The 24964-nt window shown below is 52.9% G+C and overlaps 2 protein-coding genes and 1 pseudogene across 2 annotated transcripts in view; all 3 read left to right on the forward strand.

Annotated features, from left to right (window-relative positions):
• The first annotated feature begins 75 nt into the window (after positions 1-75).
• Positions 76-24964, forward strand: part of LOC120682331 (IAA-amino acid hydrolase ILR1-like 5) — a 65732-nt gene continuing 40843 nt past the window's right edge. The window contains exons 1-2 of the mRNA XM_039964175.1: positions 76-523; positions 702-827. Coding sequence (XP_039820109.1) covers positions 215-523; positions 702-827 — 435 coding nt within the window. The 5' untranslated portion in view covers positions 76-214. The remainder of the gene's footprint in view (positions 524-701; positions 828-24964) is intronic.
• On the forward strand, positions 2800-3584 carry LOC120682334 (defensin-like protein CAL1). The gene is made up of 2 exons (XM_039964178.1): positions 2800-2999; positions 3116-3584. The coding sequence occupies exons 1-2, from the start codon at positions 2924-2926 to the stop codon at positions 3295-3297; spliced, it is 258 nt and encodes an 85-aa protein (XP_039820112.1). The 5' UTR covers positions 2800-2923; the 3' UTR covers positions 3298-3584.
• On the forward strand, positions 23083-23626 carry LOC120682335 (annotated as a pseudogene).

Raw genomic sequence — 24964 nt, forward strand, 5'->3', positions numbered from 1 at the left:
AGAAGTTTTGTTCGTCGTCATGTTTTTCTGAAGTCGGGTGAAAAAAAGGTGCTGATTCGCATAGCGATCGGTGTAAGACTAAGAAAAAACAACCCCGACGGTCCATCCATTGGTCTGTCAGCGTCCGTTTTCACCGGCGAGCTTAGCAAAGTCCAAGTTCTCTCACCTGCCCGGAGTCCCCGGCCGGCCGCGAGAGCGGTGCCGGTGCGAAACCATGGCGGGTCCTCTCCTGCTGCTCGTCTTCCTGTTTGTCTCTCACGCCTCGGCGGCGGAGTACGGGGAGGAGCTGCTGCGGCGCGCGTGGGGGGAGCGGGAGTGGATGGTGGGCGCGCGCCGCCGCATCCACGCGCACCCGGAGCTCGCGTTCCGGGAGCACCGCACCAGCGCCCTCGTCCGCGAGGAGCTCGAGCGCCTCGGGATCCGCAACCGCGCCGTCGCAGGGACGGGCGTCGTCGCTGATGTTGGCTCGGGCGCGCCCCCTTTCGTCGCGCTCCGCGCCGACATGGACGCGCTCCCGCTCCAGGTCCTTTGTCCTGTACCCTCTCTCCCCTCTCTGATGCCGCTCATGGGTCCTGGCCACCTGGGGCTTCGGGTGTGGACATTGAACAGCAGTAGATGGTGCGAACAGCAGTAAGATGGCTTTTACGACTACGGCAGATGCTTGGTTGGATTGATTTCATTCTGTTGGTTGCGGACGACAGGAACTAGTGGAGTGGGAGCACAAGAGCAAAGTGGACGGGGTGATGCACGCCTGCGGGCATGATGTGCACACCGCGATGCTCCTGGGGGCAGCAAAGTTGCTCAGTCAGCGTAAGGATCAGCTCAAGGTAAAGTACAATTTTATAGTCCTGCTCGAATTCAATCATTCATGAATTTAAGTTTTGTTTATACTAAGTACCTTAGAGTAGAGGCAGAAAATGAAACTACCTGATCCACTAGCACTGCAGTCATTGTATAACATATGCTCTCTAGTTCAGATTTTTTTGGCCCGCATTGAATTTTATTTCTCAGATAAATTCCTGATTTTCAATGGACATCCTTATTTCAGTTGCAATGTTATCACTGACTGTAGGAACAGCTACTAGAATTTGGTTCCATATCCTAGTATTGAGTTTCTTTACCTCTAAATAAATGGAGGCAAATATATTTTTAATTTGATTTCGTCCTAAATATAATCTAGTGGATAGGATATTTCTGACAGAATATCGCATAAAATGAGGTTAATGCTACAGAGCGCGCGGTATTAAGACCAGAAAATTTCCAATAACAAGAAACTAGATTAAAAAAAAACTTTGTTTGACTACATATATTTCAAATTCCCTTAAGTTATGTGGTTTGCATAATGTACACTTGCATGGATTAATTAATAGATATTCATTTGTGGTGAAGGGAACAGTGAGACTCCTTTTTCAGCCTGCTGAAGAAGGCGGTGCTGGTGCATCTCATATAATAAAAGAAGGCGCTCTTGATGGGGGCGAAGCCATTTTTGCCATGCATGTCGATTATCGGATACCAACTGGGGTAATAGCAGCTCATCCAGGACCTACGCAAGCCGCTGTGTGTTTCTTTCAAGCCAAAATAGAAGGTAAAACTGGGATGGCTGATACCCCACACTTAAATGTGGACCCTATCGTTGCTGCATCATTCACCATCCTGTCCCTACAGCAGCTCATTTCCAGAGAAGATGATCCACTTCACAGCCAAGTATGATACTTTTCTTGGTAATGCTATTTTGCTATCTGATTTTTTAGAGCACTATAGAGAGGTGTTACAAATAAACCTAGATCAGAATGGACAGAACAATATTTCTTCTTACACAGTTAAACTGGGTGTTGGTTACTTCCTCAAAAAATAAATAAATAAACTGGTGCTTGGTTACACCTTGAAAAATCTAGGGTGAAGATGTCGTCCTGGCCCTGGTTTTGTTCAGACTTCAGAATCGTCCAAACTGGTGCTTGGTTACTTCCTCAAAAAATTATAAACTGGTGCTTGGTTACTTCCTCAAAAAAATAAATAAATAAACTGGTGCCCAAACCTCGCACCGTCCATGTTGCATTAGAAAAACCCTACCGGATCAGAATTCCATGCACTGCTGCTGCTCCGGTCCTGGACGAATTTAAAACAAAATCGGCGGATTTGAATCCTTTCTCGAGGGCACGAAATTAAACGGACCTGGATTGTGAGCGGACCGGGCCGGGCCGGGCCGGGACGGGCCGCCCGGCATTCTGAATGCCCCCTATATAAACCCCGCTGCCGTCCCGTTCGGCACCGCGCAAACTGCAAGCCACCAGACACCAGTCCACTTGTAACAACGCCGTTCCGAGCCCGTGACCCAGTCTGAGAGTAGTAGAGCAGCAGGCAGCGAAATGGTGGCGTCGATGGCCTCCCGCCGCGCGGCCGCGCCCGTGCTCTTCCACTTGTAACAACTGCTGCCCCGCTGCCGCGCGCCGCCGTCGCCTGCGCCCCCGGGAGCTGTCCCGCCGCCACAGGCTGCGCGCTGCCCGCTGTCCCGCAGCTGCGCGCTGCCCTGCTCCGCGCACCGCCCGTGCCGGCGCCGGAGAAGATGGCGCTCCGATCGCCGGAGAAGAGGTGCCTGTTCAACTTTCAATTTTAGTATTTTTCAACATTCCGTGACTCCAGTTTCAACATTCCGTATCTATAGTTTCAATAATTCGAAGTTAAATGTTGAACATGTTTATGAAAAATATTGAGATGATTTTGTTAAAATGTTGAACTTATTTGCAGCAACTAATTGGACTAAATGGGCTTTAAAGATGAAAGGCTTATCTACCTTCCACAAGATGTATAGAAGCCCCCGTTCGGCACCGCGCAAACTGCAAGCCACCAGACACCAGTCCACTTGTAACAACGCCGTTCCGAGCCCGTGACCCGGTCTGAGAGTAGTAGAGCAGCAGGCAGCGAAATGGTGGCGTCGATGGCCTCCCGCCGCGCGGCCGCGCCCGTGCTCTTCTTCTTCCTGCTGCTCCTCGTCGCCTCAGGTGCGCGCACACATGATTTCTCCTCGCTCGTCTCGTCTTCCTCACGCGCCCGCGCCCATTGTTAGTTTGCTTTTTTTTTTCTGATGGCACGAGACGGATGGACGCGTTGTGTGCAGAGATGGGGCCGGCGCGGGTGGCGGAGGCGCGGCACTGCGTGTCGCAGAGCCGCAAGTTCGTGGGCGCCTGCATGAGGAAGAGCAACTGCCAGCACGTGTGCCAGACGGAGGGCTTCCCCTCCGGCGAGTGCAGGCACCACGGCGGCATCCTGCGCAAGTGCTTCTGCACCAAGTCCTGCTAGCCGGCGAGGCGAGGCGAGCAGGGTCCGATCCAGTAGCGTCCCGGAGTTATTAGCACGCACCCCGCGCCGCAGCCATGCATGCTGGTGCATTTGATTTGCTGTAGCGTCCACTCAGTCGTCGTAATCACCCTTGCGTCTTTAATTAGTTTCCCGTGCTCTTATCGTGTACCGACTTAGTGTTTCTCATTTGTAGTAAGTTATTCGAAAATGCTAAACCGAGAGTGCTTGGCTAGCAGCTTCAACTGCTGGAATAATAATAAAAAAAACTTTGGCTTTGTGGTGTCAAAGGAGCTGTATGATCATTACATGTTAATATCCTTGAATGCATCTTGGTTCTGTGGAGGAAGTATCTCGATCTACCCCGCTGATGGATTTGTTTACCATCAGTTTCCCGTAGATGTTGGCCGAGCATTCAACTTGTGGATGCTGAGGTCGGAATTATCCATAATCTAAAATATCAGTTTCTGGTAGACGTAGAGTGGTGTACTATGTAATTTAGCGCTTCTTTCATTCTTAACTACATGATGTTTATAACAAGCAAATTATTTCAATTTTATTTAAATAGTTTGTTTTAAATGTTATATAATTATGGAGGAGTTACCATAAAAGTTGATAAAAGAGAGATGTTCGACTGGCTCATCCTTTCAAAAGATATTTATTCACATGACTTGTGAACATCTGGCTTTCATTTAGGATAAGAAAGAAATAAGTTCTCTTAAGGAGGAAAAAACAACATGATACCAGCAGTGCCTTACTCAGCACCTATGACTTACATGCATATACAACACACATAAAAAACAAACCTACCATGGGCCGATGGGCGGACCATAGTGGAGGCCGGAGGCGAAACTGGGCATCAGCCCCTTCTTCCTCCACGCGCTGCTTCACTGCAAGTCAACTTATTTTGTGCTTGTTTGCTGATGTTAACAAGCAGAAATTTACAGAAGTGAACTTATTTGGCCCCCGCTTGGTTTGGCTCCACGTTCACCTACTATATATGCTTCATCCCCATCCCCTTTCGTAATTGTTATCTACAGCAGTTTTATACTCCCTCCGTTTCAAATTATAAGTCATTCCAAGAATCTTGGAGAGTCAAACTATCTCAAAGTTTGACCAAAATTATAGAAAGAAACACAAAGATTTATGACATCAAATCGGTACACTATGAAAATATAGCTAATAAAGAATCTAATGATACTTAATTAGTTTCATAATAAATGTTATTATTTTGTAATATAAATTTAGTCAAATTTGAAAATTTTTGACTCTCCAAAATTCTTGGAATGACTTATAATTTGGAACGGAGGGCGTATTAGAATTTGTGTAGAAGAAACTTTCCAAAAAAATGTATTAGAAGGAATTTGCAGGTTATTCTAAGATTCTTTTTCTAGGAAACTTGTTCTAAGATGTAGCTAATTTTCACGTCATGTTTAAAAATACTAAAAACAAATTACAAAATTTGTTTGAGTGAGTTGTTTAATTAACATGTTTGAACATATATAATAAAGCTTCCGCGTTGTCACGAATATAAGCGACAAAAGTTGTTTGAATGTATTCGGTTGCTTACGTGTTGCTGTTCATCTTCTTATCTGACGTGTGTGACCTCGATCCGCATGGTCGTACATGGATCACTCCCTTCACATCCTCCATCGAGCTACCATCGCATAACAGTACAGTACTAATATATGATACGCTAAACCAGCTCTACCAGGAACATATATAACGTAACACTCACTGCTAGAAAATCTCTCATTAGTACCTGTCGGGAACCCCCGGTTTGTACCGGTTTCCCGACCGGTACCGCTCCTCCGGTACTAAGTGCACGCGCAATCGTTGATGATAACAAAAAGCAATGTTCGCAGGTCAAAATTCTCCTGTTTGTACTCGTCCCAAACACGTACACCTTCCTCCTTCCACAGCAGCAAAAGTTCATCAACCAACGGTCTTAGGTACACGTCAATATCATTCCCGGTTGTTTTGGGCCTTGGATAAGCACCGGCATCATCATGTACTTCCGCTTCATGCATAGCCAAGAAGGAAGATTGAACATATAGAGGGTCACATGCCATGTACTGTGACTGCTGCCCCACTCGCCGAATGGATTCATTCCGTCCGTACTTAAACTGAACCTTATGTTCCTTGGGTCATTATCAAAATCTGGGAAATCTCTATCCACGTTTCTCCACTGGGACCCATCCGCATGATGTCTCAGCATCTGATCTTGCTTACGCTCTTCTTTGTGCCACCGCATCAATTTAGCATTGGATTTATTTCTGAAAAAACGCTTCAAATGTGGTATTACTGGGAAATACCACATCACCTTAGCGGAAACTTTTTTCTTGACGGGCTCCCCGTCGACCTCACTAGGATCATTTTTCCTGATCTTGTACCATTTTGCATCACAGACAGGACAAGCATCCAGTTTCTCATATTCTTCGCCTCGATAGAGAATACAATCGTTAGGACATGCGTGAATTTTCTGTACCTCCAATCCAAGAGGGCAAACAACCTTCTTTGCTTCGTATGTTGTAGAGGGTAGTTCATTTCCCTCTGGAAGCATGTTCTTTACGATTCCAAGTAGCTCATCAAATCCCTTATCGGTGACACCATTAGCTGCCTTCCACTGCTGCATTTCAAGTGTGGTACCCAACTTTTTAAGCCCCTGCTTGCAATCTGGATACAATAAGTTTTTGTGATCCTCCAACATCTTCTCAAACTTCTTTGACTCCTTTAAAGTTTCACAGTCTCTTTGTGAATCCACTAGAACCTGACCTAATTCATCAGGTGGTTGGTCTTCTGTTGCATTTTCTCCAGCCTCGTCCATTTCTTCAGCATCGTCCATGGGTTCATCTTCAAAGGCTCCCGCTTCATATAGATGAGCTCAGTCTGCAATATTATGATCATCATCTTCTTCACCATCTTGCATCACAACTCCAGGTTCACCGTGCTTGGTCCAAAGAGTATAGTTATCTATGAAACCCTTTTCATAAATGTGGGCGTGTAGAGTGCTCCTCTTAGAGTATTCCTTTTTATTTTGGCAAACGCGGCACGGACAACACATAAACCCTTTCGATGACTTGTGAGCCTCCGCCGCATCGAGAAAAGACTTTAGACCATTAATCCACGCCATGGTGCACCGGTCGCCGTACATCCATTGTCAGTCCATCGATCTACAATTTTGAATTAAGTAACAACATTATTTTACTTGTATTCATATCATTTAAATTGGCACATAACATAATGAAATACAAAAGCCATTTTTGTGAATTTAACATTGAAATACAAAATTAATAGAAGTCCAAATTAATAAATACATGTTGCAAAGGCTTTGTTTCAGGGTCACTTCCTCTAAAACCATCGAGGATTTCATTATTGGGACCAAGACCGTACTCCTTCATCGCGTCCTCATATATACCGCACCGCATCGTGGATATCGATTCTAGCCCCAAATATCAGAGTTTTCACCGAAGGATCAAGGTTAACGACATATTCATGATCCGAAACATACATTTTTTAAACTTCTCGATGGTTTCCATATGAGCCCCAATAAATACATCATTAGAGTGCCAAAATAATGCAACTAAATGCATAACAAATACCAAACATGCATTCCACAACACATACATAGATTCCACAACACATACACATTTTATTCCACGACACATACATTCCACAACGATCACCCCACCGGTGCCACTCCCTCCAGCTGCTGAAGCCATATTTTACTGGAAAACACTATTATTTTTTACAACATTATAAATTCTTACAATTACAATAAAATCTGAATAAATTAATTAAAATAAATCACATTAATTTGCAAATTGATTGAAAAAACTCTTACAATTACAATGTAAATATGTACATCATTATATACTCTTATTCGAATTGCACAGGCACTTACAATGAAGTCTGAAATGTAATGAAATTAGAGTTGCTATTGAGGTATTAATCATCATTGTGTGCCGTGCTATGTCACAGCTCTCTCTAAGCCCTTATTCTTCGTCGGTCTTGACCTCACCCTATCTACATAATGAAGGGTCTAGAAAGAGCTATGACAGAGCAGGCACAATGTGACTAATGCCCCAATAGCAACACTACTTCGTTTACATTTCACACTTGCTGGTAAGTGTCTTTGAACTACAATGCAAAATCACATTATTTCTCAATCAAAAAAACTTGAATAAATTAATTGAGAGAAATCTCTAATTAATTGAAATAAATCTCTATAACTCCTAATTATTTTGACACCCTTCAGTTCCCGGAGAACACTCTTTTCAATATCCAGAAACCATCTAGAAGAAAAAAAACTTTATTTCGGAAAATGTATATGTCGGTAACCTCGACCCTGCGGTGATGAACAATGACTTTCGGGGGGACACGGTGTGGTACAAGGATGTCACCAATCGGCCAGTCGCAGCACCAATATTTCCGGTTAATATGAACACAGCACTTGGCACAGGCAGCGTGCTCGTTGATATGCTCTCAGTGCAACAACGGCCACGCTGACTGCGTCAAATGCTATCTTCGTATCAATCGGAAGTGCTGGTGATGCGACCAGCTGATTCGCGACGTCCATATAGCGCATAGTGTTTCCCCGAAAGGTAGTGTCATCACTATTGGAAGGAGATTAACGACGTATACTTGTTTCGAAATAAAGATTTTTTTAGCTTATAGATAGTGTCGGTACCCTGTAACAGGGATACCCACTCTTACTGCGGCAAGGCAGGACCCACGTAGTTATCCGTAACTGCGCGCAAAGGACGGAGTAGCCAGGTCCCACGGGTCAGGCTCTTTCCTCACCAGGCCAATGGCCCCGGACCCGTTCCCCGCCTTGGGATGGGTCCGGGGACGCCACGTGTCCCTAAGGAAGGAAAGCTCCGAGCTGACAGCCGAGGCCTCGGACCCCCCATAGGGGTCCGGGACCTCCTGCGTCCATCCGGACCTCCCTTACCGTGTGGGGGTCCGGAGCCGCCATGTGTCCCGGAGGCACGGGCGCGGACTCGTGTGTGAATCTTCCGCTGGAAGACTCGCCCACCCACCGCATTTAGTGCGGATGGTTGAGGCGTGCTCTGTCGCCGCGGCACGCGGGACAGCCTTTGTCAGGCCTCACTGTGCACCGCATATTACCAAGGTACACAGTGCAGCCGCCTGTGCCGCACCCGCGCGGAGCCCGTCTGCCGCATTAATTGGATACGACGGCACGTCACTTTTCCATCATGCCGCCTACGCCGCAAGCTACGCGGCCTGATCAGCTACGTGGCAGGCAACGCTGCTAGCTATGCCTGGCGCCGTTCCGACAATACAGCGCCTGGACACGCTGAATGGGAAACTCCAGGAGCACACAATGGAATCCAGGACAGAGATCTCCTTCGCCTGCAATGCCATAATTATGAACAGTATGTTATCTTGTACTACATCGTTGGGCCCACCTGTCGGTGTCCCAACAGCCATGTACGCGTCCCCTTGAGATATAAAAGGGAGACGCTCGCTGTACACAACAGGCTCTCGGGAGACACACAGACAAGCTCTCGCGGACTCTCTCGAGGCAAGGCAATACAACACACAGTGGACGTAGGGTATTATGCTCCGACGGCCCGAACCACTGTAATCCTGCTGTGTTCATCGTGTTCTTGAGCGAGGTCGAACTAGGACTAGCTAACCCCCGAGTACACACCCTCTGGGCTTAGGCGGGTGCTTTCCGCCACACTGCTGTGGGTTAGCACACCACGACATTTGGCACGCCAGGTAGGGGGCTTTAGCTGGTCGCATTTCATCTCTTCCTCGTCTCCATGGTTCCTGTGGACGACGTGGAGATGACTGAGGGTGAGGCGTCCTCCACGCTACACGCCTCTCGCGTTCCTGCTCCAGGGGCAACTGTGCCCGTGGAGCAGCCATCGTCGGCGGCGGCGCGCGCTACTCGCCGGCAAGGGTCAGGGCGGCTGTCACGGGCCCCCTCACAGGCTGCGAGCGGCGGAGCGCTGGCGGCGGCTAGGGAGTTTTTTTGCAACCCTCCGACTGCTGCAGCCTCGCCAGACGCCCTGAGGCAGTGGCGGGACGATGTTGACCGTCTCCTCCATCTGGCTCAGGCCTCTCCCAGTTCTGCAAGAACTGGACAACGACCTCCGCCCGGCAATGCGGTGGTACCTTACCACCAGCGCCAGGGCGGTGCGTCGGCATTCGTGCGCTCCCCCACCGTGAGGGGCGCACGAACAAAAGATCTGCGGGCGGAGCTCAACCGCCGGCGCGCGGGAGAGGATGCCCGCATCTCCGTCGAGAGGGCGCGAGAGCGCCGTCTCAACATTGAGGGTCGCAACCTCAACGCCGACTTGGACGTGGCAGCACCCAAGCCTCCAGTGAACGCCCGGATACAGGCGTGCGCCCCGGTGGCTGGGGTGGGCTGCGCTGCGCTGGCGGAGCACCTCTGCACAGTGGCATGGCCGTCCAAGTTCCGCCCGCACCTGCCGGAGAAGTACGACGGTACCACTAACCCGTCGGAATTCCTGCAGGTGTACGTTACCGCCATCATAGCAGCTGGTGGTAACGACACCGTCATGGCAAGCTACTTTCATGTAGCCTTGTCTGGGCCAGCCCGGACTTGGCTCATGAACCTCACACCTGGGACGATGCAGTCCTCGGAGGAGCTCTGTGCGAGGTTCACAGCGAACTTCGCCAGCACATACCAGCAGCATGGTGTGGAGGCACACCTCCACGCCGTGAGGTAGAAACCCGGAGAGATGCTCCGGGCATTCATCTCGCGCTTCACCAAGGTACGGGGTACCATTCCTCGTATCTCCGATGCATCTATTATCACTGCATTCCGCCAGGGGGTACGTGATGAGAAGATGCTCGAGAAGCTGGCAACGCAAGCCCTGTCTCTAGGGGTCCGACAGCTTCTGGTGAAGGGGGACTCACAACTAATCGTCAAGTAGGTCCGAGGGGATTGCAGCTGCAACAATCCCCAGCTCGCGGCATACCTCATCCACGTGAGGAAGCTCGAGAAGGACTTCGATGCCTTGGAACTGCAACACGTTCCCCGCGAACTCAACTCAGCAGAGGATGATCTCTCCGCGAGAGCATCTACCTGGGCACCCGTGCCCGAGGGCGTCTTCGAAAGACGGTTGCTGAGACCTACCGCCCAGCCTGCCGAACTGGGTGAAAGGGATCAAGCTAGCACCTCGAAGCTAGCTGTCCCGGCAGCGTACCACCTCTGGTGCCTGCTCTGGGTTGTGAGCTCTGTTGAGGATCCTGGAGACCTCATAGAGCCACTCCCACCTACTCAGGAAGCTCCCGATGCATGGATCTCCGAGATCCATGACTACCCAAAAGACAATATCCTCCCTGATGACGATGTGTCCGCTGAGCGCATAGTACGATTGGCTAAATGCTACGCGGTGGTAGAAGGGGATCTCTACCGCCGTGGCGCCAATGGGGTCCTCATGCGGTGCATTTCCCAGGGAGAGGGCCGCGAGTTGCTCGCAGAGATCCATGGAGGCGGGTGTGGGAATCATTCCTCATCTCGCACGCTTGTTGGCAAAGCCTTCCGGCATGGCTTCTACTAGCCAACAACACTCCAGGATGCGGCTGAGCTGGTAAGGTCCTGCAAAGCATGCCAGTTCCATGCAAAGCAAATACACACACCGGCTCAAGCTCTGCAGATGATTCCGCCCTCATGGCCATTCGCCGTGTGGGGCATGGATATCCTGGGGCCATTCCCCCGGGCCGTCGGCGGGTACCGGTTCCTCTACGTCGCCATCGATAAGTTCACAAAGTGGCCGGAGTTTACCCCTGTGGTGAACATCACCAAAAAGTCAGTAGTCGCATTCCTCAAGTCCATTGTGTGCAGATTTGGCATCCCAAACCGCATCATCGCGGACAATGGGACCCAATTCAAAAGCAGACTCTTCCAAGAGTACTGCGAGGACATCGGCATCCAGCTATGCTTTGCGTCCGTGTCATATCCCCGCAGCAATGGACAGGTTGAAAGAGCGAATGCAGAGATCCTCAGAGGACTCAAGACCCGCACCTACAACTGCTTGAAAAAGCATGGTGCCAAATGGGTTGATGAGCTTCCGTGTGTGCTATGGGGCAACCGGACCACACCCAGCCGAGCCACCGGGGAGACTCCATTCTTCCTAGTCTACGGGGCTGAAGCATGCCTTCCCCCAGAAATCCACCTGGGCTCACCTCGGGTCCAGGCTTTTGACGAATCCATGCAGGAGCAGCTGCGGCGTGACGACGTGGACTTCGTTGACGAACGAAGGTGGCGAGCAGCAATCCGAAATGTACACTACAACCAGGCGCTCAGGCGCTATCACCAACCGTTCGTGCACAGTAGGGAGCTCCGGGCTGGCGACCTCATCCTCAGACGGATCCTGAACCGAGCAGGGCTCCACAAACTCTCCCCCAGCTGGGAGGGGCCCTTCAGGGTTACAGAGGTGTGCCAGCCCGGGTGCGTTCGCCTCGCCACAGAAGATGGAGTGCCGCTGCCCAACCCATGGAACATAGAACATCTGCGTAAGTTTTACACTTAGGCAGAGCGGCGAAATGAATTTTTTATTTGTAATAAGATAGAATCAGCGTGCGGCCCGGAGCGGTTGGGGTCCGCCCCCGTAAACCCGATCTCTAGCATCCATCGCACCGTCGGCTAGCATTAACGCGCGGCCCAGAGTGGTAGAGCTCCGCCCTCGTAAACCCGGCCTCTGGCATCCACCGCGCAAGCCATGTATATCAGGTTGCAAAGGAAAGATTTGCCCAATAATGTCTTTGTGTCAAAATTTAATTTCGCAGTTCAATTCTTGAGATTTTACTTTTCTAACCCCCGCGCGGACCTCTACTCTTGTTGCTACAACTAAGATCTGTATTGAGCAGCTGGACTGCCGTACAGGTCCGGACCCTCTTGCTGCTGGAGAGGGGTACGGACCCCTAGGGACCTGCTCTGAAGAAGGGGTGCTCGTTTCCTGGGGTGGTCCGGAGCCCTGTGTAGCCGCTTAGCCGGTTCCGTACCCAAAGCCTACACACTCCACCACCCTGTAACGAGTACTCTAGTACCTTGAGCCGGGTATTTAGGGGCCCGGACCTCGTTCCAGCTCAAGAGTTGGCTTCCTAAGTCCTAAACGGCATGTCCAGCTCTATTTCTCAAAGGATCGAGTACGACAAAGTGACCTCACCCACTGCTGGGAAGGGTCTGGGGCATCGAAGCCGGGTCCGGAGAAATCGTGTTGTTTCCTGGAGTGGTCCGGAGCCCTGTGTAGCGCCTTAGCTCAGTTCCGTACCCTAAGCCTACACACTCCACCACTCTGTAATAAGCACTGAGCTACCTGGACCTGTGCATCTAGAGCCCCGGACCTGGTACTAGCCTGGGACCCATCCAGAGTAAGTCCCGCGGGCCTGCTACTAAGCTGTAACTTTGAAGTGGTACACAGGTTAAGCCCTGACTGGTGGTAGCCAGCCTCAAATCATTGAGCCTACCTACCAGGGGGTCCCGGCATCCGGTTTAAAGGTTTCATGCATATCGAAGTCCAGTCTTGATGGTAGACAGACTCAAAACAGCTGAGTCTATCTCCCAGGGGGCCGGGGCGTTTGCTTTGAGCCAGACACCAACGATCGATCCTGCATACATCAAACAGCTAAGTCACAGTATCGTTACTACCGTGTGAACAAGTTGATTCTTCTCTCTGTAGTTCTTTCTGCTACGCAGGGGAAGGAATAAGACGCTCGCTCGGCTTGCAAACTATGTGGCACCTATGCCCAAGGAGGTCCAGAGTATCTTCTACGGCTCGGGTGGCAGACAGGTCCAAACAACTGAACCTATCCGCCAGGGGGCCAGGACGCCGGGGTGCTGCATACCGCAAACCAGCAACTGACAAACAGCTAAGTTGAAGTTTTCTTCTATTTCAAAATTTTCAACTAGTACAACGTTTGTTACATAAAGAAAAAAGAAAAAAAGATACAATGCCCAGCTCAAGGGTCTGCAGGCTCCCGCTTGAAGTAGGCGGCGACGAAGTCGACGACCTCCCGCACGCTGTCCCGAGCAGCGGCCTCCATCTCCGCTACAGGGCCATCGACCACGGGCGTTAGCGAGATGGCCGGGTCGTGGCTCCAGAGGCAGGTCAGGATGTGCTCCGCCACTATCCGGATCAGCTCTCGGCCCTCGGCTTCGAGCTAGCCGGCAAGGACCAGCTCCAGACGCCGGAGCCTGTCCGAAGCGGAGCTCAGCACTGGAAGGGCATCAGCAATCGATGCTAGCGCCTCTGCCACTTGGATTGGGCTCATTCCAAAGGGCACCAGTGCTAGGCTCGCTTCGGTCGCCCAGTCAGGGATCCGCTGGGCCCCCATGCACTGGTCCTCCTGGTGCTTCCGGACCGCCTCCTGGACCGCCTCCTGCACCCGGGCATCCAGAGCCGCTTTGGCTACGTCCATCTCGCGGGACCTCTCCTCGAGCTCAGCCTTATTCTTCGCCACCGACTCCTTCTGCTTTTTGAGGGACTCGCGCTGAATCCCAAGCTGCTTCTCTATGCCGGTGGTGTGGGACTCCCGCTTGGAGAGGGACTTCCGGTCCTCCTCCAGCTCCGACTCGGCAACAGCTAGCTTGCTGGCCCTCTCCTCCAGCTGCTTCTGCCATCCGGCTAGGGTCCCAGAGAGCTCGTCCAGCTCTTGCTTACGGATCTCAAGACCCTGGCTGCGGGTCTCAAGCTCGGACCGATGGGCAGCGAACCTGGTCTCCAGTTCGGACCGCTGGGCAGCGAAGCTGACCACCTCCAAGGCAAAAGTCTCCTCCCGCTGGGCCAGGGCCTTCTCCCGGCTCGATACTGCAAGCTCCCGGTTGAAAACCTTCAGAAGGTTGGCTCGATAGGCCTCTTGGTCGGCCTTGAGCTTTGACCGGGCTTTGGCAGCACGGAAGGCTTCAGCCTTCGTGTGCGCTTCCAGGCGGGTGTGCCAGTCCGAGAGGCGCTGGCGCTCGCTCTCCAGAGCAGCCCACTCCCGCCGGAAGGATGCCTCAGCGGAGGAGGTTGCCTCCTCTATCTATCGCCGGACCTGGATCAGCACCTGGGGAAGGGGAGTCGCTTCCTCCTCCGGGAGTTGGAGCTGCAGGAGCTGCCTGCCAAAGACCACCTCCAACTCCTCCTCTGCAACAGGACTGGAGCTGGAGGTGGGAGCTTCCGCTGCAGCACTTGTCTCCGGCGCCTCCTCCGCCGCCGCTACGTCGGGTGTGGCTGCGCCCAGCACCGGCGCCTCCGTCGCCGCTGCGCCAGGTGCGCCAGCGCCCAACACCGGCGCCTCCGCCGCCGCCGCGTCGGGTGCGGCTGCGCCCAGCACCGTCGCCTCCGCCGCCGCCACGTCGGGTGTGGCTGTGCCCTGCACCGGCGCCTCCGCCTCGTCGGGTGCGGCTGCGCCCAGCACCGGCGCCTCCGCCGCCGCTGCGTCTACCGCGCCCGCCACAGGCGCACCCGCCACAGGCGCACCAGCCACTGCAGCGTTGGGGACCACCGGGCTGGCAGAAGTCGCTGCACCCGAGGATCCCGCACCCGCCGTCGCCGCCGCTGTCGCCGCCGAGGCCGCGGTCGCCTGGGCATCAGTCGACGAGCCGGCGATGGTGGAAGGGATGCTTGGGTGAGGAGCCCTGGCGAAACAAAGAAAATGAGCCTTTAGCATAAGCGGTGCACCGAGAATAAGGGGCGTGACCAGAATAACACTAACCCTGAAGCGCCGGGTATCCAGCGTCCTCGGAGGCCCGACGTCCGTTTTTGCTGCTGCTGCTCCCGCGGCTGCGGCGCAACCTGTGACTGTTCCTCCTGCTGCTGCTGCTCCCGTGGCCGCATCGCAGGCGCAACCCGGGGCTGCTCCTGTTGCTGCTGCTGCCTCTCCCGTGGCTGCTGCTGCTGCTGTTGCTGCCCGCGGGAGGTATCTCTCGGCGGCGATGGTGGCGGCACGACAGCTCCGGAGGTCCCGTGAAGACCGGATGCCCGGGAACTACCCTGGCCCGCGTCCTCAGCGCACCTCTGACGCTTCGCAGCGGGCTCCGTGACTGGGGTCCCGTCGCCCCTGAGTAGCTTGCGCCGGCCCGTCTCCCCCGACGATGCACTGGAGCTGCTCCGGGCCTGGCTGGGAACACTCGAGGCGGCACTTCCAGCCACGGCCTGCTTTGCCCTTGGCGGCGAGGCCGGACCCCGCGACGTCCGGCGCATCTTGATTCCCGGATGCACCAGGAATCCGGAGCCCACGGTTCGGGTCACCTCCGGTCTGGCGTGTGGCCAGCCCACCATCGTCAAGAGTCGGCAGGGTGGCCAGCACCGCGGTCCTCAGGCGTGAGTCCTCGCAGAGGGGGACGACACCCTGGGGAAGGATCAGCTGCTCCGGGATGAAGGCATCCCCCGTCACCGCCCGCACCAGGACTTCCAAGGCTTCCTGAGTCAGATCGCTCCCCTCTCCGCGGTGGGTCCTGCTGCAGTCGTTGAGGCCGGTGAAGTTCCAAGCAGGACACGGCCTCTGCTTCAGGGGGGCAATCCGGCGCTTCATGAAATCTCCGAGCACGTGCAGCGAGGTGAGGCCGCTCTCTGCAAGCGACCTAATCTTGCCCAGCACGGAGTCGAAATCCGGCTGCAGGATTGGCTTGGCCCTCCAGGATGCACGGTCGGTGGCGAGTCCCTCGGCCGGCAGGGCGAGGTGCTCGTTGGCTTCGGTGGTGGCCCTCCCACTTCCCGCCAATAAGGCCGGGAATGTAAGGCGTCGGCAGGTCACTCCTCATCTGGAAGTAGTACCCCCCACTTCGTCCTTGCTCCTTCCGGACTTCACCAGGACGAAGAGATGGCGAAAAAGGATGACGCAAGGCTGCACCCCCACGAACATCTCGCACAGGTGCACGATGATGGCCGTCAAAAGGATGGAGTGCGGCGTGAGGTGCTGAAGCTGGAGGCCGAAATCTTCCAGCAGTAGTAGCAAGAACGAAGAGATCGGCAACCCCACGCCATAGGAAATGTGCGAGGTAAAAAGCACAAATTCCCCGGCGCGGAGGTTGCCGAGGGGAACCGAGCCTGATCGGATCCCCCACCCAGTCTCCTATGGGCTCACCCTAGCAGGCGGCGCACCATGTTCAACTCTTCCTCGGTCTAGAACCGGCGGGGATGAACGAGGGAAGCCATCTCTCTGTGGAGGGGAAGAACAATCTGCGTGGGGAGCAAGGGGCAAGAAAAGCTCGAAGGCAAAGGGGCGCAAAGGTTGGAAGGAAGAAGACGAATGCGGGAAAGTAACCGCGGTATGCGGTTCGCCCCATTATAAAGCCTGACTCAACCGGCGTGCCCCGGAACCGTCGCTGGAACCCAAGCGACGCCCGCACCTAATGTTAACTGCCGGCCCATGACAAGGGGGCCCAGGCCCATCTGTCAGGTAGAGCGAGTAACCAACAAAGGTGTGAAAAGGCGGGATCTGAACTGTTGCTCATGCGCAAAGCGAGGCGGAAGCTAAGCTGACGTGCGCGTATTAAGCGCTGGCGTGGCCGGGCTTTTTCGGAACTGCGCCGGTGGTAAATGTACCGTTTACTCCGGCCACAACAATGCCGAGCGTCTCGCGCGTGACTAGGTGAACCACTGTACGTGGGGGCCATGAGTCAGTAAGCCGTTGCGATGTGATGAGGCAGCAAACAACTCGATGGATGGTCAAAGCCGGTCGACCCCTGCAGTAAGAAGCTTCAAGCTATGCAGAGCCAAATCGCAGTAGTGGCCCCACCTGCGGGTTCGTACCTCCCCCAAGGTGGGCCCGGGGGCCACTATCGGTACCCTGTAATAGGGAGACCCACTCTTACTGCGGCAAGGCAGGACCCGCGTAGTTATCCGTAACTGCGCGCAAAGGACGGAGTAGCCAGGTCCCACGGGTCAGGCTCTTTCCTCACCAGGCCAATGGCCCCGGACCCGTTCCCCGCCTGGGGATGGGTCCGGAGATGCCACGTGTCCCTAAGGAAGGAAAGCTCCGAGCTGACAGCCGAGGCCACGGACCCCCCATAGGGGTCCGGGACCTCTTGCGTCCATCCGGACCTCCCTTACCGTGTGGGGGTCCGGAGCCGCCATGTGTCCCGGAGGCACGGGCGCGGACTCGTGCGTGAATCTTCCGCTGGAAGACTCGCCTACCCACCGCATTTAATGCGGATGGTTGAGGCGTGCTCTGTCGCCGCGGCACGCGGGACAGCCTTTGTCAGGCCTCACTATGCACCGCGTATTACCAAGGTACACAGTGCAGCCGCCTGTGCCGCACCCGCGCGGAGCCCGTCTGCCGCATTAATTGGATACGACGGCACGGCACTTTTCCATCATGCCGCCTACGCCGCAAGCTACGCGGCCTGATCAGCTACATGGCAGGCAACACCGCTAACTATGCCTGGTGCCGTTCCGACAATACAGCACCTGGACACGCTGAATGGGGAACTCCAGGAGCACACAATGGAATCCAGGAGAGAGATCTCCTTCTCCTGTAACGCCATAATTATGAGCAGTACGTTATCTTGTACTACATCGTTGGGCCCACCTGTCGGGGTCCCAACAGCCATGTACGCGTCCCCTTCAGATATAAAAGGGAGACGCTCGCTGTACACAACAGGCTCTCGGGAGACACACAGACAAGCTCTCGCGGACTCTCTCGAGGCAAGGCAATACAACACACAGTGGACGTAGGGTATTACTCTCCGGCGGCCCGAACCACTCTAATCCTGCTGTGTTCATCGTGTTCTTGAGCGAGGTCGAACTAGGACTAGCTAACCCCCGAGGACACAGCCTCTGGGCTTAGGCGGGTGCTTTCCGCCACCCGGCTGTGGGTTAGCACACCACGACATATAGTTTCAATGTGAGCCTGAATAAATACATCACTAGAGTGTCAAAATAATCAATTCATAATAAAAAAATCTATTATAATTCTTTCATTAGTTCATTATAAAAAAATTAACTATTCACATTATGGTTATATCTACTACAATCACATGTTTTGTCTACACTCATTCTAAAAATTTCTACTATCCACATGGTCATCTGAATCTAAAAATAAAAAATATGCTACGGTCATTTGTAATATATAGAAAATGATTGAAAAATATGTCTATAATTTTTTCATATTCAACCTAGCCAATAAACCTACTCCCACATTCAAGTCATCGGTTCTATATATCTCAAATCATTACATAAATCAAAGAAATCATACTCATCCTCACTATTTCTAAAAGTCACAAATTTCTCTAACTATAGAGCATAAAACGAAGAATAAAGAATATCAATAAAGAGAGGATGAAGTTGCAAACCTTTGGCGTGCTTGGATAACTAGAACACTCACTAAAACTAGAACAAATGGCGGCAACTCTCTAAGGGAAGAACAACCCCGAGCTCGAGCTTCTCTGGTGAAATGGCACTGGCTTGGGCTCGGGGAAGAAGAAGGGTGCCAATTTATAGTGGGAGCATTAGTACCGGCTGGTGGCTCCAGCCGGTACTAACGCGCCACATTTAGTACCGGCTGGAGCCACCAGCCGGTACTAAATTTCCTCGCGGCAGTTTAGTACCGGCTGGTGGTTCCAGCCGGTACTAAACTGTCACTAGCTGTCGGTGGCGGATGTCAGAGCCTGTCGGTGGCGGACTTTAGTACCGGCTGGAGCCACTGTAAGGATAACCGGGGTGTCCGACCCTAGAGGGGAGGGGGTGAATAGGGTCGCTAATCGCTTTTTAACCTACGGCTCAAACTACTTGCATAAGATAAACCTAACACGTCCTCTACATGTTAGTTATGACTAAAATTTATCTATGCTACTCTCTACTTACCCCTAAAAGACTTGCAACCTAGCCAATCCTAATCAAACTAACTAGGAAAGTAAAGGTACGCAAGATGGAGTAAATACGGAAACGTAATGGGGTAAGTAAAGAGGTAAGTGCAAGAGGGATGCAAACTCCCGAGTAGACACGGTCATGTAACGTGGTTCGGCACAAACGCCTACGTCCACGGGACACCGAGGCTCTTCCGATCACCGTCTTGCACTACGCCACCAAGGCAATGCCGGCAAGCAAAGGCAAGTGCCCACAAGACTCCGAGTCTCGTGCACCGCCACCATCTCTCACGGTCACCTAGCCGAAATCCACTACGGAGCTTCTCCACCAAGGAGGGGGCCTCCTCTTCCCCCGCACAAAGTGTCGTTGTCACTCCACACCAAGACGGAGGGTCACACGACGGATCACAAGTTGCTTGCCGCAGCAAGACTTCTCTCAAGGGAGCTCTCGCAAGAACTAATCCCTATTACAAGCACTAAGCACTCTCACAAGTGTGCTTAAGCCTATATGATGTATAATGAAGCTCTATGGTGGTTGGAGATGTTCTTTAGCTCTTGTATACTTTCTTGAACTCCAGCACTTGCAAATGACCCGGCCTTGGGGGTATATATAGGCAGCATAAGCAAATATAGCTGTTGGAGAAAAGCTGCCAGAAAACTGCGTAACGCCGGTTAATCCGACGTACCCCAAAAGCCATCATCGGTTCAACCGGTGTATGTAAACTGCCATTTGAAAAACTAGCCATTAGCCATCAACCGGTGTATCGCCGGTTTAACCAATGTAATCAACCGGTGTATGTAATATTAGCGTCGGTTTAACCGGTGAGTGTAACTTCTTCACGTTCCTCCAAAAACCACCTCTCTGGACAACTGAACCGATGCAATTGACCGATGCATCGTCGGTTCAACCGGTGTAGGTATTTTCCTCGGTCTTCATCTGCCAATGCACCGACGTATATAACTTTTGTAGCGTCGGTTCATCCGGTGTAAAACCCTAGCCCGCAGACCTTCTTTGTGATTGCACCGGTGAGTTCATTTTGCCCTACGTCGGTTGATGGCTATCTTCTCTTTGTCATCACTTGAACCTAAAAGCCTGAGAATAGTCATCTTAACAATCACATTAGTCCAAGTGTTGTGTGTGTCATCAATCGCCAAAATATTATATTGAAATATGGCATGAGAGGCCATTTTCGCTACAATCTCCCCCTTTTTGGTGATTGATGACAACACTACCAAAGCAAGCAAGATGAATTGCAAGAATATGAAATTGATACCAATTTGAAAAGTTAGAAACTACTTAGCTTGCTTGGATGACATTTCAATGCTCATTTTAAAAGCCCTTGATACCAATTGTAGAAAGAATTGTAGAACAATGGCTTGTGTGTGGTTTGAACCATATGAGCAATGAAAAATTTGTACCTTAGTCCATGGGATCATCAAATTGCACTTCTCCCCCATATTGACTAAGTACCTCCCCCTATCACCATGCATCCTTTTGCATTGCATTTTCCATTCCTCCCCCTTGCTAATGGCATCATTTTACTCCAAAATATTTGCTTGCTTTTAGGATAAATTTCTCCCCCTTTGTCATCAAACACCTAAAGACCCGCGAGGGGCGGCTCCCCCCTCGACCCCCATCCGCTAACCGGGTAGCGGAACCCCCGTAGGGGTGGCCCTTCGGGCCTTGCTACGCTTCTCTTCTCTTTGTCATCACTTGAACCTAAAAGCCTGAGAATAGTCATCTTAACAATCACATTAGTCCAAGTGTTGTGTGTGTCATCAATCGCCAAAATATTATATTGAAATATGGCATGAGAGGCCATTTTCGCTACAGCCACCAGCCGGTACTAATAGGCTCCTAGGGCAACTGTTCCTTTGGCCCGGTACTAAATTTGCACGTTAGTACCAGCCAAAGCCGTGACCGGTACTAACGGCCGCGGACGAATGTGCGTTTTTCCAGTAGTGACTCCCACCAACTTGGCTGGCCACGGGATTGTCCTCCGTCATCGCCATCCGAGACCTGCGGCAACCCGGCCGCTAGGTCGCCATTCACCCACAATCTGCCGCCATCACTGGTGATCAGGGGCGGAGCCTCATGAAGGCGAAACTAGGCTCTAGTGCCTCTTGTATGCAAACTTTGCATTAGTTAAACAGTGATTTTAACACTGTTCATTACTGTAGTAGGTTAATTAACAAAGGGTGGGCCCCCTCATTCTTGGATCACGCTCCGCCACTGCTGGTGATCATCAGCACTAACGTGTTTCGCACTAAGCCAAATCCTGACTACAGGGCAGCCCCGCTGGTGACAAGCCGAATCCGTCACCTAACCGGTGGCGGCAGCAGAGCCGCGCCAGCATCAGCATGCAAGAGGAGGATGAAGCGCTAGCTGGGCGCCCACCTGGCTGTGACAAATAAAGCAGGCGGTGTGGCACGTGATCGATCTCCTCCAGCAGCCCACGCGATGCAGCATATTCCACCTGGTTCACGCCGCCATGGAATCCCGAGGTCTGACCCACGCTCTCCGTGCATGTTTTTCTTTTCTCCCCGATGACTGCAGCTCCGACGTCTACGACTACAGAGCACCACGCCGTCCACGTCCCATTTATCGGCGCCGAGATAAAGCTCCATGGCTCGATCAGCAGCTAGCCAGCTAGTCAGCACGCACTGACTAGTTGTCGTACTGTACTGTGCATGGGCGCGCAGTTTGATTAAGCTAGCCGCTGCGGACCCTGCAGCGCTGTGCTACATCCCGAGCTGGCGTCGATCTCGCTCCACACACAACACCATGTCAGGTCGACCGTCGGCAGCAGCTCGATCCTGAAGAGCACTGAAGCGATGCGGGGGGGGGGTGCAAAAACAGGAACGCATCAGCCACTACTAGAAAAAGTGCCATAGGCACCGGTTGAGATTACCCTTTGGTACCGGTTTCTTGAACCGGTACCCCGAAAGTGGTACCAATGGCTCGAGCCTTTGGTACCGGGTAAAATAACCGGTACCTAAGGCCTCCAAAATGAGACAAAATATTCTTTCGCTGGGATTTGAACCCACGACCTCTAGCCTCGCACGCTGCCCCTTTACCATCTCAGCAACACAGTTGTTCTGATTGAGAAGGAGATATATTCCTTTTAAAGTAACCCATGTATGAGCCTAAGGTACCAGTTTGTGTTACCAACCGGTACCAAAGGCTCCTAAGGTACCGGTTGGTAACACCAACCGGTACCGAAGGCTCATCTATAGGTACCGGTTGGTGGTACCACCCGGTACTAATATAAAAATTACCACCCGCTACCTATGGAGAGCCTTAGGTACCGGTTGATAATACCAACCGGTGCCTAAGGCCCATTCAAAGATTCCATCCACCCCAAAAGTACCGGTATGGAGATGAATCGGTACCTATGCTACTATAGGTGCCTGTTCATCTTAATATTGATACTTTTGGGGTGGACCTAAGGCTTGTTTTCTAGTAGCGAGCGTAGCTAGCCACCCCGGCCCCGTGCTCTGCACGCACCTCATCCTGAGAAACCGTAGCCTACCCAGCGCCACCATCCACGCACGTACGTGCACGCCCCCTGTCTGCTGCCCTGCCTGCCTCGATGCGCACTACATTCCAAACACATCCACGCGCCTATCCTCAAGAATGGTGCACAATACAGATTCTTTCTATATTTTTTCTTTCAAAAACAATAACAATAATTATTTCTTTCTACGTTTTCCAAAAAAAAACTAGGAGTATAGAGTACTTTACTTGCACCGAGACGTTAATGTCGGGACACGACGAGCAAAGCTCGAACAAATTGCCGAGTCTGGATTTGTTTAAACAGGCGCCCTAATTAAACGTCTAAACCCACTATATAAACCCCATTCTGTCCCGTCGCCTCTGTGCCAACCCCTCCAGTTCGAACAGTACTTAGTAGCTAGCCATCACCGCCTACACACGCGCAGACGAGCCACCCCCATGTGGTCGAACGCAGTTGATCGAGATCCAAGACCAAGAGATGGCTTCGACGACTACCTCCTCACGTCGCGTGGTCGCGTCCGCACCTCTTCGTCGTCCTGCTGCTCCTTGTCGCCTCGGGTAATTAAGTGAAATCATCAGCGTAGCCAAGCCAAGCATAAGCATGCACGGACTTACCTGTTTATTTCCCGGTGATGGCACGGCACGTGACGTTTTCTCGCGCAGAGACGGGGCCGGCGCGGGTGGCGGAGGCGCGGCACTGCCTGTCGCAGAGCCACAGGTTCGTGGGCGCCTACATGAGCTACCGGAACTGCGAGGGCGTGTGCAGGACGGAGGGCTTCCCGTGGGGCGTGTGCAGGTGGCACGGCATCGAGCGCAAGTGCTACTGCAAGTGGCTCTGCTAGAGTAGGCGGCCCGGCCCGCGCAGCTTGCTTGTCTTGCATGCATGCATAGCTATAGCTTCGACGGGCCAGCCCAGGCCCGTTTGCTTGTTGACCGGCTGGCCCGGTCCATTTCTTGTTTACTTCATTGCACTGCATGCGCCATCCGGCCCGGCGGCAAGGACCAGCTAGCTTGAATCGGTCGCCCCGTCCCGTTGTTTGCCGTTATTCTGTCGCGTCCGCGTGTGCGTCGTGTACTATTCCATGTCGCGTGCTTTATTACCGTGTAAAAGATGTTCTACCTACCTGGAATCGAATAATAAACTACGTTGTCGCTGAATTATTATATCAGTGTCCCGTTTGCCGGCGCCGAGACACTCCATCGCCCGACCAGCTAGTCAGGCACCGGCCAGATTGTCGCCCTGTACCGTGTACTGCTCGACCCGGAGCTGAGGTCGCATCGCTCCACTTGGCAGATCACGGGTACCGCTCAACACTGTGTCAGGCTGATTTGTTATGAGATAACAGTACTGCTGGCTGGCTGGTAGCTGGTGGCTGGTGCTGATTTAGTATGAGAGAACAATACTGCTGGCTGGTTGGCTAACAAGCCAAGCGAACACAACGAATGCTTTGTGCCAGAAGCCCAGAGCTGAGGTCAGCCAGGAGGAGCCACGGATGCTCCGTTGACCCTTCTTCGATCGGAGGTAAAAGAAGCTGCGTGCCCGCATCCATGGCGGCTAATATTTGGCGCAGTGGAGCGCGTCTCACGCCGTTTGCTGGTGCTCCGTTCTGCGCGGCCAGGCCACAGCGAACACATGTCCGCGAGCGAAGCAAACATCTCTGGAAGGCCAGCAGCACGCGCGCGTTCTCTCCACGAACACAACATGGCGACGTCGTGTCCGCAGAATTCCAACCGTTTCCGGGCACGCGTGCAAGAGTTCTCCTCTCGCCATCCGTTACCGAGCACGCAGCTTCCTCGCAGGAATAGGCAGATGCTTTTGCCTGGGCCCTGGGGATCGGGGCTGGCAGATGGCAGCCATGCTCATGCACATTCCTGAGCATTGGTCCCTCGCAGACAAAGCAGCGAACACCTGAAGCGCAGCCACCGTCAACATGCCAACTGGCTCACGAGGTAGCAGACAAGCGGAAACGATAGCATCGGGGTCGGTCGTGTGTACCTTGCAGAGTAGCCCGTGCGGACGCGCTGGCCATGGAGGCGAGAGCGTGGCGAAGACGAAGGCGAACGTGGCCCCAGCGTATGCAACGCAGCTCGTCGAAGCTGAACGGAGACGACGCCTCTGTATCCCGGCCCGTGGCTGGATGCGCGCACGAACTAATCCTCCACGTCGGTGGACCCGGGCAGGGGATGACCGGCCGGCCGGCTTGGGCACTCGGCAGACCCCAGATGCGCGCGGTCGCCGGCTCGAACCACATCGCCGCCTCGCCGCCGCCCAGCTGCCTCCTGCTCCAATTTTGCAATGCAGGGCCCTAATCGCCGATGGATACAGAGCGTGACAGGCTTGAGTGTTTCACTGCTTTGCA

Source organism: Panicum virgatum, chromosome 7N, assembly GCF_016808335.1.
Source record: "Panicum virgatum strain AP13 chromosome 7N, P.virgatum_v5, whole genome shotgun sequence".
NCBI lineage: Eukaryota > Viridiplantae > Streptophyta > Magnoliopsida > Poales > Poaceae > Panicum > Panicum virgatum.